This window comes from Lutjanus erythropterus, chromosome 9 (assembly GCF_056507025.1).
Source record: "Lutjanus erythropterus isolate fLutEry1 chromosome 9, fLutEry1.hap2, whole genome shotgun sequence".
NCBI classification, from domain to species: Eukaryota; Metazoa; Chordata; class Actinopteri; order Lutjaniformes; family Lutjanidae; genus Lutjanus; species Lutjanus erythropterus.
In genome coordinates this window covers 23,043,580-23,065,340 of record NC_139325.1, presented here as the reverse complement: position 1 = coordinate 23,065,340, position 21,761 = coordinate 23,043,580, and the positions used below count along the sequence as shown (strand labels likewise).

Here is a 21,761-nt window from a genome sequence, read left to right as displayed (position 1 = left end):
TGTGATATAGGGGAGACTAGGGGGTTTTGTAACACCAGGTTAGACTTAATGGTGTCAGTATGACCAATTAGAGAAGTGCTGTGGTGATGTCATCATTGTGATACACTTGCATTTCCTTTCTGAGCTCACAGGATAAGTGTCATGTCTCTGTCAGCAACTTTGTGTATTTTATGACCAACAAAATAAATTTTGGGTCAAAAAGTATTTTTTTCTCAAAATAATTTTTTGTTCAGCGTTCATTGTATTGTAGGTGAGATGGAAACAGTTGTAACAGGTCCTTAAAATGCTGAGAATTTCTGCAATTTCTGTGTAAATGGAACATTTTGCAAACTCAAAATCAAAAGATGTGTGGGTCAAGTGTGTATATTGTCATTTCTGGGTCCACAAAGCAGCACTGCGAGAGCAGCCATCTACATTTGATACAACTGTGACTGAACCTTTATGTGACACATACATCAGCCCTGCAATAAATCCTACCGCCATGAAGTTTACAATCAGGGACGTCATGCAAGTCAAAACTCTGGGGGGTCATGGAAGCCTTTTCCCAGAAAAAAAGAAAATGTTAATGCAATTTCTGCAATTTGACAGAGTATTTTTAAAGACTAAATCAGTTTTTGTAGCTCAGTTATCTCACATTTTATATTAGGGTAAATAATGTTTGTCAATTATTTGTGCTGTTATTGAAAATTACACTTTTTCACTGTTCAGTTTTTGTTGAAAATGTTGATTCAACTTTACAGCTATTTTGTAGACTGTTCTTTTTCTCAGTGATATAATTGAGGTGGACTAAACCAAAGAAAAACCTGCATGTAACCCAATACAATCAGCACCACAAATAAAAATTAAACCAAGTTTCAACAACTGTTCATTATTTCACTCCTGAAAGCAGCATTTATTTCATGCTAAGTTTATTTTTAACAAATCAGTAAAGAATAATTTACAGCAATGAAAAAAATTGCATTATAATAAGTAAATGTCAATGTATTGTGTTGCTCACTGGTGCAGGCATTTAATACCATTTTGATATTTTGACTCATCGTGATAAGAAAATTTCACAGTTGTTACTAAAGTTAATGATTGACCTGAGTTTCTCCTACTGTAACATCTTAAAATATCTTCTGCTAAAAAAAAAAAAAGCTAATGTGGTTTTCAAAATAACAAACTAAAGAAGTGCTCCGTTCATGATACTGGAGTCACACAGCTCGAGGACTGAATAAGAATGGATCCAGAGCTTGTCATAGTAGGTTTCTGACCTCTAAAGAAGTAGCACTCTCCCATAATCACTACAAATTGCTGGACAAACTCCTGCTCCCTGTTTGTAAATGCATCCTGTTAAAATGGTTTAAAGATACTCCACCCACAGTAACACTGTACTGGGAGATTCTCAGTGATTTGCCTCATGAAAGGATAAGTGCGGTCCTTTGGGATAATGAGGACTCATTTCTTAAGATTCAGGAACCCGTCCTAGATTATTTACCCTCAGAGCTCAAACACACTCTGCTGTAAGGCCAAAACCCTTCAGAGTGGAAGTAAATTATTAGATCACCTGGTTTTTACCATTGATGAGAGTTACATGACAATATACTTTATTTTACTGTACTATCGCTGTCAATACTGCTGTTAATCCTATAGTTTTACAGCTACATTTAACCACTGTTGCATGTACGTTATTTTAAGTCAAGTGTTGTTTTACATCAGTTATATTTGTGTATTATTTGACTGATTGTATCTAATATCTATTATGCCTTCACAGAATTTGAGGGATTTTTTAATTTAGCTCTTTTGTTCCAACAATAATAATAATTAGAAAAAAAAACAAAGTGGAAAAAAGAGAAATGTTTAGTTTAAATAGACCAGACAAGAGGGTTATGAAATAACTGAAAAAACCTTTCAGAAATAATAAAAATTAACCATAAACAATTTGTTTTATTCTCACCATCATGTTTTACAGCAGACATGTACTATATGATCTCACCTTGGGCTACAAATAGCAAGTATTGTCATTACTGATTAATCTGCTGATTATTTTTTCAAACAGAAGTTAAATTGTTATGTTTATATAATAAGTCTGGGCAATACAGCTGAAAAACCTATTATGATAGTGAAGTTTCATAATGATGGATATCGATAATTATTGTTCATGTTTGTGTACTGCAAGGGGTGAAAGCAGTGTTGTATTAATGCTGGGCAAAATAGACAAAAATAATATTCTTTTACCAAATACATCAATATCAATAGTGTGACAATATTATAGAGACGATTCACAAAAATTAACCCAATGAGATTTTTTGACAGATAATCTTAAGTACTGTGGAGATGATGACTTAGTGGGTAAAGACAAATAAAAGAACAGCTAGAACATTGTGGTAAGTTCAGACGATAACGATATCCAAAATCTATCACAATACGATATAACATTGATATGTTAATGTGAACATGTGAATATAATTTGCTAAAGCCCAAGGTGACATCATGACATTTTTTTTTTATCTGACCAACAGTTCAAAAGCTGGACAAAATCATCTTAAAGTAAAGTAAGACAAACGTTAATAAAGCTGGGTACAGAGAATGGTTTGCCATTTTGATTGAAAAACTAATGAAATTATGAATTTTCTGTCAATCCCTTATTCATTTATTGACCAATTCTTTCAGCTCTACTCTCCACAGTGTTATTTCTTACTTAATTTAGTTAATCATTCACGTGCAATTTTTTATCACCCTAAAGTCTATCTGAATTATTGCAATAATATAAATAATAAACAGTTTTTCACAGTTTTCTTTTCTGCAAGCCTGGGCTTCCACCCCTCTATGAGGCAACCATCTGCCCTCCTGACACGACCATGAGTGAAACTCTGCAGGGACAGAACTATCTGCAACTGAACCTGACCTCTGACCAAGAATTTCCCCTTCTGGGTGAACAAATATAAATATAAATGGGCCTACAAGCTCCTCCTTCATTAGCTTAACGACAACAATGTGACCAGGTTACAATACCTCTTACCTCTCCAAAACTACTATGGCACAGTTTCCATGTTAACTTCTTAATTTGTAAACACACTGGTCAAAATATTTGTCTACTGACCATCCATCGCAGATCACACTCCTCAAACGACCAATAAATAAAGTTCATGACTTTAAGATTTCATCTCTCCAGCTATCTCGATCCCGTCTTTGACGCTTTCGGGCAAGTTCTGGGAAGTATGCGCTGTTGTACGGCCTCTCCCTCTCAGTGATCTCCCTCTCCGGCTCCTTCCCTTTGCCGTTCCTCTGGTCGAGCAGGGCCTGGGCTCGCCTCCTCTCTTCAGCCTCCCTCTGTAAACGCTCTGCACGCAACCTTTCTATGGAGCTGAAGAAGACAGCAGATACAGTTTTATTATACCTCTCTGTGAGGACATTTACAAAATCATCACATTTTAATCATATCATGACATTCACACCTCAAATACCTCAATTATAATTAAATTGACTGAACTGAGCTGAACGTGACTAAGAGAGTATTGACGGTGGTACAAAATGTCAAAGAAATAGATCTATATTTTGGGAAATACATTCATTCTTGCTGAGAGTTAGATGAGAAGATAGATGCCACTCTCATGTCTGTACTGTAAGTACAGTGATGCAAGAATGAGTCCTGTAACACTTAAACGAGTTAGCATATTAGCACTTCCTGTCCCCTCATCTCAAAGTCAATGGTCTTTGGTTAACACAGGATTAAGGGATTTTCATGTTTTGTTCTACAACATTAAATATGTCAGTAAATACCCCACCTGTGAAGCTTAAAGCTTTTATGTGTCTTAAAAAAGGTTGTTGCTACCAAGTGGCTAAATGAGACTAAAGTGGATGTCATAGTCAAATCATCAGGCCAAACACTAATTTGTTAGTTAGCTTTTCACTTCTGGTGGCTGCCAATATTCACCACTTTTAAGCTAACTGCCTGCAGAAATAAAGCGAATAAGCATACGTCCCAAAATGTAGGACTATTCCTTTAAAGGTGGAGCACTAAGCAGCAAAGACAGAAAAATCATGTACTCCATATCTAAATATTCTGAGCTACTGGGCTAAAACTGGTACACTATTAGTGATTATTACACTATCAGTAACAAGAGAAATTGATTCTGTTACCTCTCTCCACTGCTGCTCTTTGTCCTCTTTTCTTTGTCTCTTTTCTCAGATTTCTTGCTCTTGTGGTGTTTTCTCTCCTTTATAGCCAGTGCTTTCTTCATGTCATTCAGTGGATCTAAACTATCTTTCAATCTGCGATCTTTCTTCTCTCTCTCCTCTTCAGTTATTCCCTTCCTCTTTTCTTTTTCTCTTCTCTCTTCTTTTTCTCTCCTCTCTTCTTTTTCTTTGCTGGTTTTCATGTACCACGGAGTGACCTCAGTCCCCGGTTGGGGTCCTAGAGACACCAGCAAGCCGATGGCTCGTTCCTGCTTCTCCTGGGGAAAAAAAAACCAAAAACAAAACAAAACAAAACAAAAAGAAACCAGAAAAACAACAAGGAAAACAAACACTAATTAAAATTTGTTGTGTGGTGACAGCAGTGCCAAAAACTGTTTAAAGTGTATGAATGCAGAGAAGGGAAAAAAAAATAGTCCTTTCCTTTGTCAAAGATCAGAGACATTTTGACATTTTCTGAGATTTGATTATAAAACTGGACCACATCCTTATATTTTAACACTTTGTTCTGAAATAGCAGTTCTGTGTCTCGTGTGGTAGTATATTTATCCACCTCTCTGTCTGCATTAGTTTTCCCCACTCTCACGCACCATCTGTTTACACTGCCTGTATGCATATTGTTCCTGGGTTGCATCCAGAATATATTCTTGACCACAACAAGAGACTGGCCGCTTCCACTGATTTTAAATATCTGATTCAGTTCATACACAGTATAGAGGATCAGCTTGTGTTCAACTGTTCATACCAGACGGTTGTTACAACAAGTATGACTGTTCATGTTAGTTCAAAAAAGACATCTAGGTGAAAATGCAGTTGATTTTTCTGGAGCTGTTAGTTGCACCTTGTGGCTCAGTAGGAGGTGATAGGTCAGATTACTGGCTCTGTTGTAATGACAAAGCCTGAAACCCCAAAATCCATACCTAAGTCAAGTGATAACAACTAAGCCACTCCAAGACAAGGGTGAAAACTAAGCCTGAATCTGCAACGTGGCCAAATGCAATACTCAAATGGTATTAGCTGCAATTTTTTTGATAAGGGTAAAATGTGTCACAAAATAAATTACATATGAAGCACTGCAGTGCTACAGAGATGCTCCAATCATCAAGTCCAGACAAGGGCTGCAACAATTAACCAATTATCAATCAACAACTATTTTGATAATCAAGTTATCAGTTTGAATAATTTCTTAAGACCAAATTACTAATCAATAATCAATAATCAAGGAAATCATCAAACGATTAATATATTATGGAAATAATCATCAGTTGCAGCCCTACTCCAGATGCAAGGGAACATGCGTGTTTGGTGCAGACCCCAACAAAAATCACATTATCATCAACATTTTCACATTTTTTCCTGTGAAAATGAAATTTCCACTAAAATTGTGACTCATATTGCAATCACTACATCTGTCAAAATAATCACTTTATGATTTTTTTTTTCACATATAGTTTGGCCATAGTGCAAACTCCGTCAGTTGATGAAGGCCACAAGATTGAAGAAGGCACACATGCTATGGTAAGAAAAATGATGGCTCTCATACTTTGTACATTTGGTTTTCTACAGTATTAGTGTTGTTAACAAATGGACTTTTTACAAGTACTTCCATTAAAAAAGGTTTGAAGTTTCATATCCATCAGGATAAAATATTTTGTGAAATTATTGGTTTTTGTTCAACCATAAAAGCCCTCTGTTTTCACTACAGGGTCACTGTAGCTGTTAATAACTGCATAATGCAGAATACAATGACATATTCTGAGATTATCATCATAACGTTAAAGTCTCATACCATTGCAACCCTAGCAGACACAGTTTGGCAACAGCAAACAAGTTTCACTCTGGTTACTGCTTCAGTGTAAAGATAAAAATACAGTCTAGGAAAAGAAACAAAGAAAACAGCCACTGATGAACTATAAATCAGATGCTAAATGTCAGACAATCACTGATGGGAGTTTTGCATGTGAAAATGACACGAGTGACAGAAGTAGCGCCATCACCTTTTCCTCTTTCTTTTCTTTAAGATACTCCTCATTCCCTTTCTTCTCTGATGACTCCTCCAGAGGAAAAAGGTTAAGATGCTCCAGAGCTCCACTTCCTCCTCTATGTTCATCGTCATCCTCCCTACTTCCTTCAGCTGACTGGAGAGCAGCTCGGGCTTTTCTTCTTAGATACTCTGTACGTGCCTGTGAAGAGGAACAGCTGTTAGGCCAAACTAAGAACAATATAGCCTTTTTTGTAATGATTATATCACAGGTATTACATGGGCTGGAATAAGTGTACTTCTGCTTCAGTCTTTTTATTGATGTAAAGATAAAAATAACCCAGCAAAAACATACATATGTTTAACACTATTAGGATGACTCCATGAAAATAAAAAACAAGATGTTCACTTTAATTTTAGTGATGATTCCTGAAGGCACATTTCTACATGGTAAGGGGCAAAAGTCTATCTTAAACAGACATAAAATTTGCTCTTTGCTAAGCTCTCTTTACCAAGTTGGAGTGCCTCTGCAATTCAGATGTGCCTCTTAAACACTCACACAAAATAAACATAAATAGAAATACAGGGGCAACAAATTAAAAGAAAAAACAAAATCGTGAGTTGCTCCTTGGCACAGACTGTCAGTCTCCAACCTCTACTAGAGGGCTTAACACCATTCTTGTTTTTTTTTATAGGTGCATAGAGCACAATCTAACATGTCAGTTCAACATTTCACATGGAGGTTCAGCTGTATTAAGATATTGGGACTGTGAAGGCCAGAATATATTATTCATATTATCATCTGCACTTGTTATGTTTGTAATCTTTTAATTTCTCAACCATCTGTATATCTGGTTTTCTTAATTTCACAACCTTTCTTGAGGCTGTTGTTGTCAAGCATTTCACACTGATGAAGGCAGACAATCAGAAAATGTTTGAGGAAGAAAGCCGGGAATGATGAAATGTGCTAAGTGTCTAATTTTAATGGACTAAAATTAACATTCAACTCACATATTAACACACTGCTGCTAATACCGAGTGTGAAATGATCAGTCGAGAAATACAGTGGCTGATCAGCAGATATGTTAATAGTAAGTAGACAAAAATGCTAAACATCTGCTGGTTGCCTCTTTGCTTTATATGATATTAAAAGGGACAGTTCACTCCAAAATAAAAAATACATATTTTTCCTCTGGCCTGTAGTATTATTTATCCATCTAGATTGCTTTTATGTGAATAGTCAAATTTTGATATCAGCTGAAAAGATGTCTGCTTTCTCTCAAATATAATGGAACTAGATGGTAATTGGCTTGTGATGCTTAAAGCACCCAAGAAATACGTTTGAAAACTTCATCACAAGTGTCCTTTTTTACAGAAATCATGACTCGGTTACTAAGACCTTGTTGTGAGCAGTTTCTTATAGGAACTACTTTCTTTCTGCAGGTGAATCTACCAGAACTACTTTCTTTCAACTAGAGAGAAAGTAGTTCCTGCATAAAACTGGTCACAGTGAGGTCTGTGGATTATATTGAATTTCTGGGTCATGATTATGGGAGATCACTGTCTGTCTGAACTATTTTTTTTAAGTTGAGAGTATGACTGTTGGTCAGACTATTTAGGGACATCACCTTGGGATCGGAAAAAATATGATTTTTTGACATTTCATAGAATCATTAAATTAAGCAAGAAAATAATCTAAATTGATATGGAATGATTACTTGCAGCTCTAGTGTGTTATCTGCTTTTTCTTCATATCTCGGGGCTTAAATAAAGTTAATTTCTGTAAATGATAAAACCTGCAAACTTTTTCTTTTCCTTCCAGTATTGTTTAAAGAACTTAAAATGTGTTTTAAAAGGTGTATTGTGTGTTTGATACCTGTGACACACTAAGTGGTCTGGTGGACTCAGACTTTTGGACAGTTCACTATGAGACCCAGTAGATATACACTGACTGCTACTCATCATCATGTATCATCATCAGCATCTTCCTAAGAAATAACGTGAGATCACCTCTTGCTCAGCACGCTCCACGCGACGCTTGGCCTCGCGCTCCTGCTCTGCAGCTTCGGCCTCGTCCCTCCGCACGCGCGCGATGTTGTCCTTGTTGCGCACGTGCCAACTCTTCTTCGGGAGGATATTCATGGTTACCTTGGCGACTGTTGGTACTGTCCGTTAGGTAGGCTAGCCGAGCAGGCTAGCGTCGACCGAATGAGCACTAAGATCGGTCAAACACACGATTTATTCATAAAATCGTAGCGTGTGAAGCAAGAGGAAGTGGGGAAATGAGTAGGGATGAAATGTGGTCAAATACGAAGACAAAAAAAAAAACATAAATTCTACCGTTTTGGCATTCCTTTTTGTAGTTAAGCTAACGTTAGCCAAGGTTAGCTACTTTCCAACTTCATGCTGGCTACACTTAAACGTTAACGACACAGCTGCGAGCAGAGACATTTAAGTTGTCCCTCACAAAACAAACTAATCTTCAACAATTTAACATTAAAACACTACGCAAATACTGCCACTATCTTGGTTGGAGAGGAGCTGTTCTTGCTGTTGCTGCACCAACATTAACCCACAGGAACAAGTAGATACAAACAGGAAGTAGCTAAACATTTCACATTTTGCAATACTACACTTTTGACACTAGAGGGGGCTATAATTCCACTCATTTTAACGTGAAAGGACAAAAACACATGCAACTTTATTTTCATGTACAGGGAACGTGGTGAAACTTTGCATTTATGATAAAGGCACACTGCATGGCATATATGTATATTTATGACCCCGAACTTATACAGTATATCACAGGTTCTCAATTTTTTTCTGAGCCAAAAACCCTTTGCAAGGTTAAAAAGATACCAGGGATGTGTCCCCATGAATAACTTAGTTATGTGAAAGAACAATACAATAGTAAAGTATTACAAATATACTTGACATGTATTTAAAATATTTGCACTGTGTCAATACAGAATACCCATAACATACGCACACAATCATCAAGAAAGTGTTTCACTCTTAGTAAATAAAATAAAAAAAATGTAGTCTCTTATTATTAGTCATAGATTGTTATTTTCGAATGGAAAATATGAACTAAATTAAATTAAATTCAACAAAATTAGATCATGATAATTTAAAATCTATCTGGAGCCTAAACCATTAAATTCTCTATTTTCCTCTGAGACTTTTACAGAGACTAAGACCAGCCACAGCCAAAATTCAGAGGAAAAGGCTCTGAGTGACATGCAATTAATTACTATTTGGTGTATAGCGTACACATTATCATAGCTGGAAAATGTAAGAATCACGTTAGGCCCACAACAATAAGTGAAAATTAAAATGTTGAAAAAATAAGCATAATTCATTTTCATATAATTTTTTGTCAAAGCCACAGGGAGCCACTAGAAAGGGGCAAAAGATGTGCCTGCATCTTCAGAGCCATAGGTTGCTGACTTCTGAATCAATGAATCTGAAAACCTTTCATGAACCCCCTCATCACGGACCCCTACATGAGAAGCACATAGGGTGTGTGGAAATCCTTTCAGTTGTCTCATCATGTTGATTCAGGGTTTCCCCAGTGTACTGCAAGACTGGTGGCCCACCAGGCTTAAGCTGAACCCCCCACCAGGCCTAAGCATCTAGAAATTTTATTTCCAAGGGATGAATTTTTTGAACATTTTCACATCTCCAGTCAGCCTTTAGTGCTAATTAATGTAAGGGCATGTGAAATCTGTGTTATGACTTTTTTAAATTCTTGATTCTACAATCGTAGCCATGATTATATTATCACAGAAACTATAGCATCCCAACATATTGCACCATCAGCCTGTTGCTAGTCCACACAGGCACTGGGCCTCCTTCAAAAAATACATGCCACCTGGCCTAACAACTTTGCTAGGGGGGAAACTCTGTGATTCACATTTAGGGTAATAAAAAAAAAGTAACTAAACTAAACATGGTCCATTTTCTATGTTCAGTCTTGTGCTTCTGTGATGGGTTTTGGTATCTGAAGTTGTTGACTCAGTAACTCAATCTGCTTGACCAAGAACTTCTTGTCACGGCTCTCCTGTAAGCCAAAGACCACCACTGCATTAGTAAAACTGAAATACATGTGTGTATAATGAAATCACATAGACAAACCAATATTTTGTCAAAATTCAAGACCATGTAAGTCTTTGCTTTACAATACATCACACAGGTAAATGCCAACAACTTACCAGTTTAAGCTGAGCTCTCAGCAGGGCGACACTTTTCCCATAGACAGAGGCCAAAGCCACAAAATAACACAACACCACACTACCAGAGAGAGAGGAACTATGATTATACAACATAAAACAGACAGTGAAGAACAGTGATATAATATGCAGGTAAAATGTAGGCAAAATTCTATATTTAGGTTGAAGTACAGCCCTGTATATACCAGATCACACACTATAAAAAAAAAAGTATTTGTTGAAGTAAAAAATGTTGGTGTCTCAGCTTTCTTATTTTATTTTAAGTTGACTGAATTTGAAAAGACCAAGTTGTACTAATTTTCGTAATGACTCAAAACACTTTTGTAATCAAATAAACTTAGTGTAATGGAGTAGGGACTGAATTCCATACTAATCTTCTTATTGGTTCACAATATTGACTTATCTTGGTGTATTAAAGACACACAGCAAGTTTTCATCATATATGTTTTCTTCAACTATGAAAAAGGAGGGTCTCAATCAATGCATGCTGGGATGTCTGATCACGTTTCTTTAGAAACTTATTTAAAGACTTAATTGAACTCAACTGCTACAAATTTTGAGTTAAATTAACTTGAACAAATAAAATATTTACATTAATGAGAAAAGATCGGTCAATTCCACAAAATTTCTGTAAATTGTTGACAGAAAGTTCACTCACCAGAATAACACACACAGAGGGATGGAGAAGGCCTGGGAACCAATGAAGAAGAGAAATTCCTGTGTAGTTTTAGGGAGGTTGTAGAACGTGGTTGGAACAATCGACCAGATATTGGGAAAGAAACGGAAAGGACCACAACCCATAGATGGCTGGATCCTGGGTGGAGAGAGGACAACATGCATCTTCAACAACGTAATATAACACGGAAAACATTTTAAATGTAAAAACAAAAAAGCTGAGAGAACTTTTTAAGAAGTTTTGAGCCCAACTTAGAATCTCAAGTTTTGAAAAAGTTTTATCAACTAATAATGTCCTGTTGAGATAATTTACTTTTCCTCTTAAGATAAACTTGAATCTTTCAGTTGTAGAAACCCCCAAAAATTTGTATTTCAAAAATTGTTTAGTAAACTCATTTCACGGCAGGGTCTCACAACCACACACTTCTACTGGGTCATAATTAATGATTCATAGGGATTATATTTATATGAGTCTATATATATATATATATATATATATATATATATATATATATATATATATATATATATATTTTTATCTAAAGGAGAAAATTAAATGATCTCAAAAAAGGAATACAGGGCAGCAATAATATTTATATAATATTTAGTTTTAAATTTAACAGAATGAGTTTGATTCAAATCTTGAAAATCTAGTTAAGGCAGTTGCCTTGAAATTATGAGTTTTCTCAACTTTATTTTACTTTTTTTTTTTTTTTTTTGCAGCACAGCAGTGCCAAGACCTCAAGTTAAACCTAATCCTACCAATCCTCTTACAATGCTTTACCTTCTGATCTGCAGAGTAAAAACCTCCAGGTACACTTTATTATTTGTCAGTGCTAGTGCTGAACTTAAAAGCTCCTCTAATTTGATTGTTACAAGGGAGAAGCACTCACACAGCTACACTGTAAACCATGACAACTGTAGCCAGGGTCCAGCCAAACACGAGAACCACCAGGAAAAAGAAGGCAGAGGTGGTGGAACGAAATGTCCTCAACGCTGGCCGACAATTTTGGAAGAGTGTGATCTGAGGAGGAAAGAGGCAACAGGGTTATTGACAAAACCAAAGCAGAGTGTTGTTGAATAACTGTGTAATAGTGGCTGTGTTAAATCCTCACCCTCTTGCAGTAGAAGAGGATGATGAACTTGACGGTGTTGATGAGCGGCAACAGAGGGCAAAAAAGAGCTCCGGTCCAAACCACAGTCTGACCGTAAACCAGCCCGAGCACGTTGGAGGGGACTACAAACTCCTGCCGACCGACCCACTGAGACAGTTTACAGGACCAGTTGTCCACCACCATCCTGACACACACACATAAAAACACAGTAGAATCACGCGGCTGAGTGTGTCACACCCAACATGACCTGACAGACAAATAAACAAGCTGAAAAACAGTTGTTTGTACCTGCGTGGAAACTCCACCAGGACGAGCACAGCGATGTTGATGAGGAGGTCAAACAGTGTCAGCTTGTACATCTCCTGTCCCACTCGTGTTTCCCAGCACTGCATGATGGGACAAACAGTAAAAGTTTACAGTGTTGAAAAGATTATACATTAAATATTTTCTACAAATTCTTATATGTCACACAATATATGTACAAGGCCTTGATTTTAAGTGGAATAAGAAAACATTTTAAGAAATTCATTAATTTCAGTGAAGGAAACCAAATGAAAGTTATTTTTACAGTTTTTCTTGTTATTGATTATATAAACTTGGCATGCAGGCAGCTCAGTTGGTCCTTAACAGTGGCCATGGGTTCACTGTGCTAAAACTGTATTTCATCCAGAATCATTTCATATTCTGTCTTTATTCTGGGTGACTCACAGGTGTTTTGCAAACCAAAACTTGACTCTGGCAGTTATCTCAGTTGATTCAGCCAGCTGATGCAAAAACAAACTGCAAGCAGAATTTTTTTGGCTCATGTAAACACAACAGTAACAGGCACATTAGATTAGAAAAAGATTTTTTTTTTTCATCATCTAACTACAGATTTTTATTTATTTCAAGTCCTCTATTTCCTCTCAAGCTGCTAGTACTTGTCTAACAGCTTGGTGACACATTTGAGCCTGTTTGTGAAGAAGAAGCACCTTAAAAAAAAATTCACATGCACTCAGGAAGCATAATTACCCTGTAGTCTTTATAATTGTAATGGCACAGTTCACAGTCCACATCATTTGTGTTCCCGTCGCAGGTGATCTGACTCCACATGGTGAAGAGGAGAACACCCAGACTAACCAGACGAAGGAACACTGCCCTGTGCGTGGAGGAAGAAATCATTATCAAACCAGCTGTGATAGTGACACAGTGATAGTAACTTGATTTTTCAGTGGCTGTCAAGTTGTTCCTTAAAGACAAAATGTCAACAGTCTCAATCAGTCCTGTTCAGGACAGTGGTGGAAAGTAGCTAAGTGGATTTACTCGATTACTGTACTGCACTTTACCTGAGTATTTCCACTGTGTGTTACTTTATACTTATACTGAATTACATTTTAAAGTGAAATATTATACTTTATACTGCACTGGATTTACCTTAATGCTATATTTTCTAGTTATTTCCAAATTAAAGGACCAGTGTGTCGTATTTGGTGGCATCCAGTAGTGAGGGTGTAGATTTCAGCCCCTTAAACTGGAACTTGTTGAGTGGTCTGAAGACATTATTATCAGGCCTCAATAAGCAAGCAAGGAACCAGCAATTAGTAATTTGATTATTGATAATGAAGTCATATTTGGTTAATGTGGTAAGCCACTATAAATTCATTCCAGGCATTTAGGGAATTTATTACAAAGTTGGACTGAAGTGCTGAAATTATACAGAAAGTGGTGAGAATGTAAATGGTTAAATGTACTTCATGTTATGAGCCTTCAGAAGTTTAGCAGAAACTAGTTGCAAATTAAGCTGCAACAACTCACTCTAATTTAGTGGCATGATCAGCAGAAGTTAGACAGAAATTAGTCAGAAGTTATGCTAAAATGATCAGCAGAAGTTAGGCAGAAACTAGTTTGGGATTAAGCTAAAGTGATCAGCAGACACCAGTGCAAACCTTAACAGTGCCAGTATGACAGTAGTGCTGGGGGCATATCGCTCTATCAAGGCGATCTGGTCACACAGCAGCGGCACCACGAAGTTTCCGGTGGTGATGACAATGGATGGGAGATACTCAAAAAACAAACCCAGGATCCCTTCCTGGTCAGTGTTTTTCTGTTTGTAAGAGACGGAAGCCAAATGGTCACCTTACACATTCAGACCCAGGACAACATCTACATCACCACTGTCTCTTTACATAATTTACCTGGCTGAAGACGGTGGCCTCGAAGATGCCGTAGAAGGCTGCAAAAATGAGCCCAAGTGCAACTAAACCCATAAAAACACGCAGAGAGTATAAAATTGTTTTTTGTGTCGTAGTCAGAGCGGCTGCCCTTTTCTTTATGCTCTCCTCCTCCAGATCCACCTGACAGAGACAGAGGAAGAAGAAGAGACGAGGGGTCATTCACAGGGGACGGTTACAAAGTTGGCACATGTCCATCACATTTCACTTTTTTATAACTGTCCTCAATCCTGCTAAGTAGGACAGATCCCCTCTGACCTGTAGCCGGTAGTGGATGTTTTTCTGCTTCAGTTTGGTAGCTTGGTCTCCCAGGCAACCGTAGTCCCAGCTGGTGAACACTATCATGCTGTAGTTGCCCACAGCACTGCCTCCCGTTGCCACAGCAACTCGAGCTGCAGTCCCCATGCTGTGTGTGTGTATGTGAGCAGCCAGTCAGGGAAGAGGAGACAAATGCAGGTCAAGGTGACTGAACTCTCAACTCAGGCTTTTAAATGTCATGCTGATTATTTCACTAACTGGCTTGAACTCTTACACACACACACACACACGCACAAATAGAGGCTGGATGATCAATAATACAGAACCTGAAAGTGTTTGCTCTGGGACTCACCGTGCTATGATACAAATGAGACAAAAGGCGAAGTAGAAGACAGCAGTGAAGAGGTACGCCAGGGGGATGTTGTATGAGAAGCTCCGGTCTATAACCACTGTGTTTTTGTAGTAGCCATAAAACATGTATGAATACTCCATAAAACCCTAAACAGAGAGGAGAGGACAAGCACTAAGCATGACTGGGATGTGGTTTAACTTTACTTTTATCAGCAAAGAATACAGTAGGAGCACGAGGAAACAGCTGTAGGTACTATTGAGGACAATGAGATCATGTTTTTGCAACTTGTTCCTATGTGTAACCTGCAGTTTTGTTGAAAACTGTACAGCTCTTATTTAAATAACAGTCATAATGTACAGACCATCTTTTGTTTTCATATTTTTTTCAGTTATTGCCGATTTTCTATTTTCTATTTGTGCCTCTTGACTTGCAGTACTTGCTTCCATCTTTATTTATACTTTTCTCATACTGTGTTATTTGTTATACATGAATAGTTGTCTATGTGTATGTCTTGCAAGTGGGAATCTTGAAGTTCAAGCTAGCCCAGAAATAGCATCAGGTTAGTAATCTTGAAGCGTCAGTATGCAGCACTGGTGGAGCTAGTTTGAACTACTTCATAACTACTTTTTGCTCATTTTTTTCTGTATTTCTTTTTCTGGCTGCTGCTCTGATGTTCTTCACTCCTCACCTCCCCACATCTGTGAGGCACTGGTGAGATTCTCAGATCAAGTTTTTGAACAGTTCACACATAACAAGCTAACACCAATTTGCCTTTGATCTGGGGGCTTTTGTTAACAATTTCGAAAACCGTCAGCAAATGGAAAATCAGGACCTGCAATCATGTAGTGTGAACTTGGCATTATTTGCTTTCTTTTAGACAGTCGGATGAGGAGACTGATACCTCTCTCATGTCTGCCAAATACCAAGCTAGAGACCAGATTTAGCTTAGCATGAAGACTGGAAACAAGTAAAAACAGCTAGCCTGGCTCTGTCTGAAGGTGACAAAATCTACCTACCAGCATCTCTAGACTCATTACTTCATGTTATAACTTGTTTATTTTAATGTGTATGAAAACTACCTGCTGTAGTTTTTAGAGGGGTTTCTGTCTGGGACTATTTCTTAGCCTGAAGCTGTGGCATCAAATCATCAAGTTGCCACGTACAACTCCACAAAACATCTTTTTTTAAATTTTGTTTTTACAATGTGGTACAATGTGTATGTATTTTTGTGTGGCAGCCTTTATGTCCAAGAAAATTATCCCTTGGGACAAAAGTAATCTTGATCTTGATGTTAATTAGTGAGTTTATAAGTGTTTGTAGAGGATTTTGTTACCTTTGGATAGAACCAGGCTAGCTGTTTCCCCCTCTTTCCCATCTTTATTCTAAGATAAACTAACCACTTGTTGGTTGCAGCTTCATATTTTGCCGTACAGGCACAAGAGTGGTATCAGTCTTCTTGGCAAGAAAGTCACAGTGATAGAATTGTGTCTAGAATGTATTAGATAGTATAATCCTAAGTATTATCTGAAAAGGCCACATGCAGAATGCATGACTGCTATATTTCTAAAATCCTGCTACAGTCTTGTGTTTGAGAGTTCAAACGTATATAGAGAGACAAAAGTGTAAAGAATCAGATCGTCCAATGATGAAAGACAATAATTTCTGTTTCTCTATATGTTCTTGAAGTCTGATGTCTTTGCAGGTCATTGTGATGCTGCATTTTCTCACCGTCCCTGACAGCAAGTCAAGGAAGTAATTGTAGAACAACACCAAGCCTTGGGGATTAGGGTCATACTTCAAGCATTCCTCTGGACCTTGAAAACAGCACAAGAGAAAAGCTTCATGGTCTCTGCATGCATTCTCAGAGGTTACAGCATTTATATAGGCATTTCTGCACTTTTCTGAACATATATGTCATGTAGTTGTCCTAACGTTTTAAGAGTAACTGAAGGAGAGAAAGAGAAGAGTAAAAGCTTCAGTGGTGATTAAATTCAGGCCTGTGACTTATTTGATAGCAAAGACACAAGGTCTTAATCCACACACTGTCATCTAGATAAAGCTAGTTTCCTCACACAGCTTTAAAAAAAATCAAAGGGTTTGATTAATCCTTGTATGAAAAAACTGACACATTCTAAAAAATGATAAAACTTTTTTAATTTTAGAGAACAGGAAGGAAAGTAGCCTAAGCTGTTGGTTGTGCATGATAAAATCTTATATCTTTTATATTATACACTTACTTACATAAACTCAGGTAATTTCATTCTTATTTTGATGTTGTTTTGTTTCTGCTCATGCACCAGTGACCATTTATTCATTTTAATTCTAAGGGGAATACCATGGAGGCTGTCTCTACATTTACTACGATGAACTGGCTGTTTCCTGAAAACTGCTGCATCAAACTGAGAGAAGGCTTCCTGTTTGTCTGTGAGAGAACTCTGCTAAAATGTCAATATGAAGAACCCTTAAAATGTAATGTACCACTGTCATGTGTTACTCTCAATACACAGCTAAATGAAATGTTGTGAGCTAACAAAGTGCAGTGAGAACAAGTCATTACCAGCGCTGGGAATGCAAGGATGAGGGTTTTTGGGGTGAGGTTTGTGCTACACTATCTGATGTAGTGGGTCTAGCTGTGCCATGCTCTTCTGCTTTGCTACTCTCAAATGACACCACCTCATTAAAACATGTCTGAATATTCTACTAACAGGCAACGCTGCCAAAAAGATGCTGGCGTTACACAGGAAATCTGTGTACACGATTACAAAAACTCAGTGGATTAACACATTTTTATATAATTAATATATAAATATAATATTAATTTATATTTATTGGTACTTTTCGTATCCTTGTATCCTGCAAATATTACACGGAGACCCAGAGGTGTAGGGGACGGGTCTGAGGGTCACCACTAGTTTTTTGTTTTTTTCGTATTGTTGTCTCTGTGGTATGTTTATATTTACCATAACAACAAAATCATCACATGCTCACAAGAAAGTAATTACCAGTGCCGTTAACAAGGCCGGACCCAACAGATCTGAAGATGATGCTGGGGATGACGACAAATCCAAAAATTAGCAGAGAGGAAACAAAATTGAGCACCACCAAGAACCTCAGGAACAAGAAGAAGGACAGGACACCACCTCCGAAGTTCCCTGTGGAGCCAAAGAGCCATGGTGTCATTAAAATACAAAACAGATTCAAAACCAACAGTATTCACCATATATGGTGTAAACGGCGGTGTAATCTGCGTGCCAATCAGTTCATGTCCACCAGAAATGAGCAGTTAACAGTTTACCTCCAATCTTTTGCAAGGACTTGCGCCATGGGCTGAAAAGGTAGAGAAACTCTCTGATGTTGTCTTTGAGTTTACGTAGAGATTTGGCCTTGTTCCGTTTCCATGACTCCCTGCTGGAAACCACGGGAACCTGCATCTGCTGCACCTGCCTGTAACGGACAGGTTACACCTTCACAACCTAATGCAGTAAATACTGTGATGTAATTATTGGCAACACTTTTTTTATGGTCTCAAGACATTTCCTCAGAAGAAACATGCACTTCGGTTCTAATTATTGAGACACTGTTCAGTTGATACATTTCTGATTAATTAATGCCAATTAATTGCTAACTTAACCTTGAGAGTCATTTTAGACAGTACGCAGCAAGTCAACTGAATGCAAGTATGTAAAATGTGTGGGGAAAAAAAGAGAAAAACTTGGAGAATGGAGAATGAAGTTTCCAATAATGAAGGAAGAATAAATAGTGCTTACTTGGGATTGAATTGAGCCTTTTTTCAAAAATATTCCTTTTTTATTTTTCGAATTTGTACCAACAAATTTGGAAATTGTTTGGAAATTATCAGACAATTACAAAACCATAAACAAAGTGTTATATAATCACTTGATTGGTGGAAGACTGTCTTACTAAAAAAAAGTCTTATAGTATATACTTATATAGTTTTCTTATTAGATTCGTGTAGTGTGGTTTGTGCAGAGACCAGAGGGTTTATCTTTTTTCCTCCATAATTAATAAATTAATGTAATTTGTTCCATTGCTAATGACAAGCCAATAAAATACTTTCAAACAAGACAGACTTTGGGGGTACTTTTAACTAGGAACATTTTTAAAAAACACACCACCAAACTTTCAGTGGAAGTTTTCATACCTCACAGCTCTTTTCAGGGCCATGGGCAGAGGGCTGCTCCTCAGGTCCCGGGGCTGCTCACTGCTGTTCCCTTCTTCATCCTTCTCTTCAGGGGGCGAGTTCCAGGTGAACTGTGGGTAATTCTGATTGGACGTTCGAGTAGAAACCCGTCGTGACCTCAGTGACTGCTGGTCACCAGAGTAACCATTCCCTGTGACTGGCCGAGTATGAGACAGAAAAAACAGCAAAGAAAATGATCAAGCAAAATCTGAAAAGACAGTTCAGTCAGATTAAAAGATGATTTCATATCAGCTGTAACATTATTCAGACACTCAGTCGATTCAGATGTTGTTTAAGTGTTTAAAATGAGCAAATAAGTACAAGTAAATGTGATCAAAGGTAAGAAAAGACACACCTTCAACGTAGTCATACTCCTGCCTGGAGCCTTGTCTCTGCAGTTCACTAAACATTTCTCCGATTCAGTTTGACACGACCAGCTTTAAAGACTCTTCTCTGTAACCACATCTAACATTTTAACATCAACAAGTTCAGAATAAAACAAAGAGTCAAATGAGGAAATGCTGCCAGACCGGGAAAACCTTCTCTGTTGTCTTCTCTCACGGACTTTACCCCCTTTGTAAATGACCACACCGGTACTTCCTTGTATGATTTAACCCATTATTTCCAAGGGGATAGTTACCTGTCATGTACAATTTGCACGGTCTAATGACCAGCAGAAGCAAGAAAACAGGTTTAAGTCGTTTGTGTTACCGACAGGTTCACAGAAGAGTCTTTGAATGAACTGGAAACTTCAGGAATTATTTTACCGAATTTTAATCATGGGCAGTGATAAGAACAAATGAAATATCATATACTGGTTTGTACAGCTTTTTAAGAGTAAAATTCAAGCCTTTTAATGCATCTAAACCAAAATGAATTATTTTTCATTCTTTGAATCTTTTTATTTCCATTTATTTATATTTCCATGTTTTTTTCTTGTTTTGATAATTTTATTGTTCTGCCTTCACTCTACTATGTTTTTGTGTCTTTGTGTTTTAACTTTACCTTAATTTTGTCTTGCTTTTCTTTGGTTTTCTGTTGTTTATTGCCTGCTGGGAATTCTGCTCTTGCTTTGTCTGTCAAATCCCTTTAGGAACTCTACTTTTACAGGTGCTATACAAATAAAGTTATTATTATTTTTAATTAATATTTCGAAGCCTTTATCATTACATTGACAATGTATATTGTCACTGTTTATTTTACCATTTCTTCATAACTTCATTTTAGCTTTGATTGTATGTTTTGGTCAAGACTTTTTCATGTTTAATGCTAATTTCAAGAGTAAGGGATCAACAGTGGACTTCTCTAACTATAATACCAAATATGAAAATGGGTTAGGGTTATGTTGAAAATCAGGCATTTTTTCAGGAGTATATTCAAATTCAAGAATATTTCTAACCTTGAAAGCATTATGGTTCAAGTGAAGCATTTTCCAAACTTTCTAGACTTTGTACAAACTCTATATAAACGTGTAAATATTAACATTATGACTTAACCAGCCACATGTTAATTCTATCAAAGATGTGTTGGCTGAAAGTGTAACACAGGTGTGAGTTAACTAAACAGGAGTGTTTGTATCTAATGCTGCAGAATTAATGGTCTCCCTGACAAGTGAAAAAATGATGATCTATAAATGATTTATAAATGCCTTTTTCTACAAGCTTTATCTTAATGACTTACACAAGGTAATTATGTGTCTCAAAACAAAAATAATTCACAGATAATCACACCAACAACACCTTAAAAAAAAGAAAAGGCAAGTAACATAGCTGAGGAAATGCTGATATGTATTCCACAAGTGACACTGTTACAAAGCAGAGAGTGTTACAGCTGGTGCAGCGTGTGAAGCCAAACACAAAAGAACAGACAAAAGGCTGAAAAATAAATAGTCTGCAGACAAGCAAGCACTCAATAGAGGGACTGGAAACATCACCACTGTCACTGCGCAATAATATAAACAAAAGAAACCAAAGGGTTGAGTTTGGCACAGAGGAAAAAGGCTGGAGGCAAAACACGAAATCAATTTGTAATTCAAATTATCTCGGTTCCAAGTAACATTTGGAAAACAAAACACATGGGGAGATAAGACCTTTCAGTTTAGTCCGTCGTGCTCATATAAAACAGATACAGTGGAGTTATCACAGTTTGAGACAGGATTGAGTGAAAGAACTCTGCATGTTTTCCAACTAATACACAGTGAATTGTGGTGAGGTCTGGGCGACCAGTCAGTATTATCATTTATCAACATCTGGCAGAAGCATATCATGAAGATACGATCATATAATGTGATCTTTCTAGACATTTCTACTGTCCGAATAAATGTTTAAAAACTACAAAAACTGCTAATGAAGTTGTTTTACACATATTATATCATTACACTGGGACAGTTTATTGCTTTGAACATCAGTTTAATTATTTCGTACGATGTTCAATACATTTTCCATATTGTGACATGTATCAGTATTGGAAATAAACTGTTATAATGATTTCAACCTTATCACCCAGCCTCAGCTGTGCTGTTATTCATGACTTAAAGGGACAGTTCAACCCAAAATCAAAAA

The 21,761-nt window shown here is 37.1% G+C and overlaps 2 protein-coding genes across 2 annotated transcripts; both read right to left on the bottom strand.

Moving 5' to 3' along the window:
• Positions 1-2,570: 2,570 nt before the first annotated feature.
• On the bottom strand, positions 2,571-8,328 carry leng1 (leukocyte receptor cluster (LRC) member 1). The gene is made up of 4 exons (XM_084725688.1): positions 8,168-8,328; positions 6,174-6,359; positions 4,123-4,436; positions 2,571-3,346 (listed from the first exon to the last, which is right to left on the bottom strand). Exons 1-4 carry the CDS (start codon positions 8,297-8,299, stop codon positions 3,127-3,129), a joined length of 852 nt encoding a protein of 283 aa, XP_084581814.1. The 5' UTR covers positions 8,300-8,328; the 3' UTR covers positions 2,571-3,126.
• A 926-nt stretch (positions 8,329-9,254) lies between these two features.
• tmc4 (transmembrane channel-like 4) lies at positions 9,255-19,896 on the bottom strand. Its single transcript, XM_084726670.1, has 16 exons — positions 19,556-19,896; positions 19,162-19,357; positions 18,295-18,443; positions 18,002-18,151; positions 16,728-16,813; positions 15,000-15,145; positions 14,648-14,795; positions 14,354-14,512; positions 14,105-14,262; positions 13,191-13,317; positions 12,468-12,565; positions 12,180-12,363; positions 11,958-12,088; positions 11,048-11,203; positions 10,372-10,450; positions 9,255-10,220 (listed from the first exon to the last, which is right to left on the bottom strand). Exons 1-16 carry the CDS (start codon positions 19,608-19,610, stop codon positions 10,128-10,130), a joined length of 2,115 nt encoding a protein of 704 aa, XP_084582796.1. The 5' UTR covers positions 19,611-19,896; the 3' UTR covers positions 9,255-10,127.
• Positions 19,897-21,761: the final 1,865 nt, after the last annotated feature.

Excerpts from the sequence above, each read along its gene's own strand:
- leng1 (XM_084725688.1), bottom strand. The coding sequence starts at position 8,299 with ATGAATATCCTCCCGAAGAAGAGTTGGCACGTGCGCAACAAGGACAAC. Across the intron at positions 4,437-6,173 it reads AAGAAAAGAAAGAGGAAAAG|GAGAAGCAGGAACGAGCCAT; the intron begins GTGATGGCGCTA and ends TTTTTTCCCCAG. Across the intron at positions 3,347-4,122 it reads AAGAGCAGCAGTGGAGAGAG|CTCCATAGAAAGGTTGCGTG; the intron begins GTAACAGAATCA and ends TGTCTTCTTCAG.
- tmc4 (XM_084726670.1), bottom strand. The coding sequence starts at position 19,610 with ATGTTTAGTGAACTGCAGAGACAAGGCTCCAGGCAGGAGTATGACTAC. Across the intron at positions 18,444-19,161 it reads GCCCTGAAAAGAGCTGTGAG|GCAGGTGCAGCAGATGCAGG; the intron begins GTATGAAAACTT and ends TGTCCGTTACAG. Across the intron at positions 18,152-18,294 it reads GTCCTTGCAAAAGATTGGAG|GGAACTTCGGAGGTGGTGTC; the intron begins GTAAACTGTTAA and ends TTGGCTCCACAG.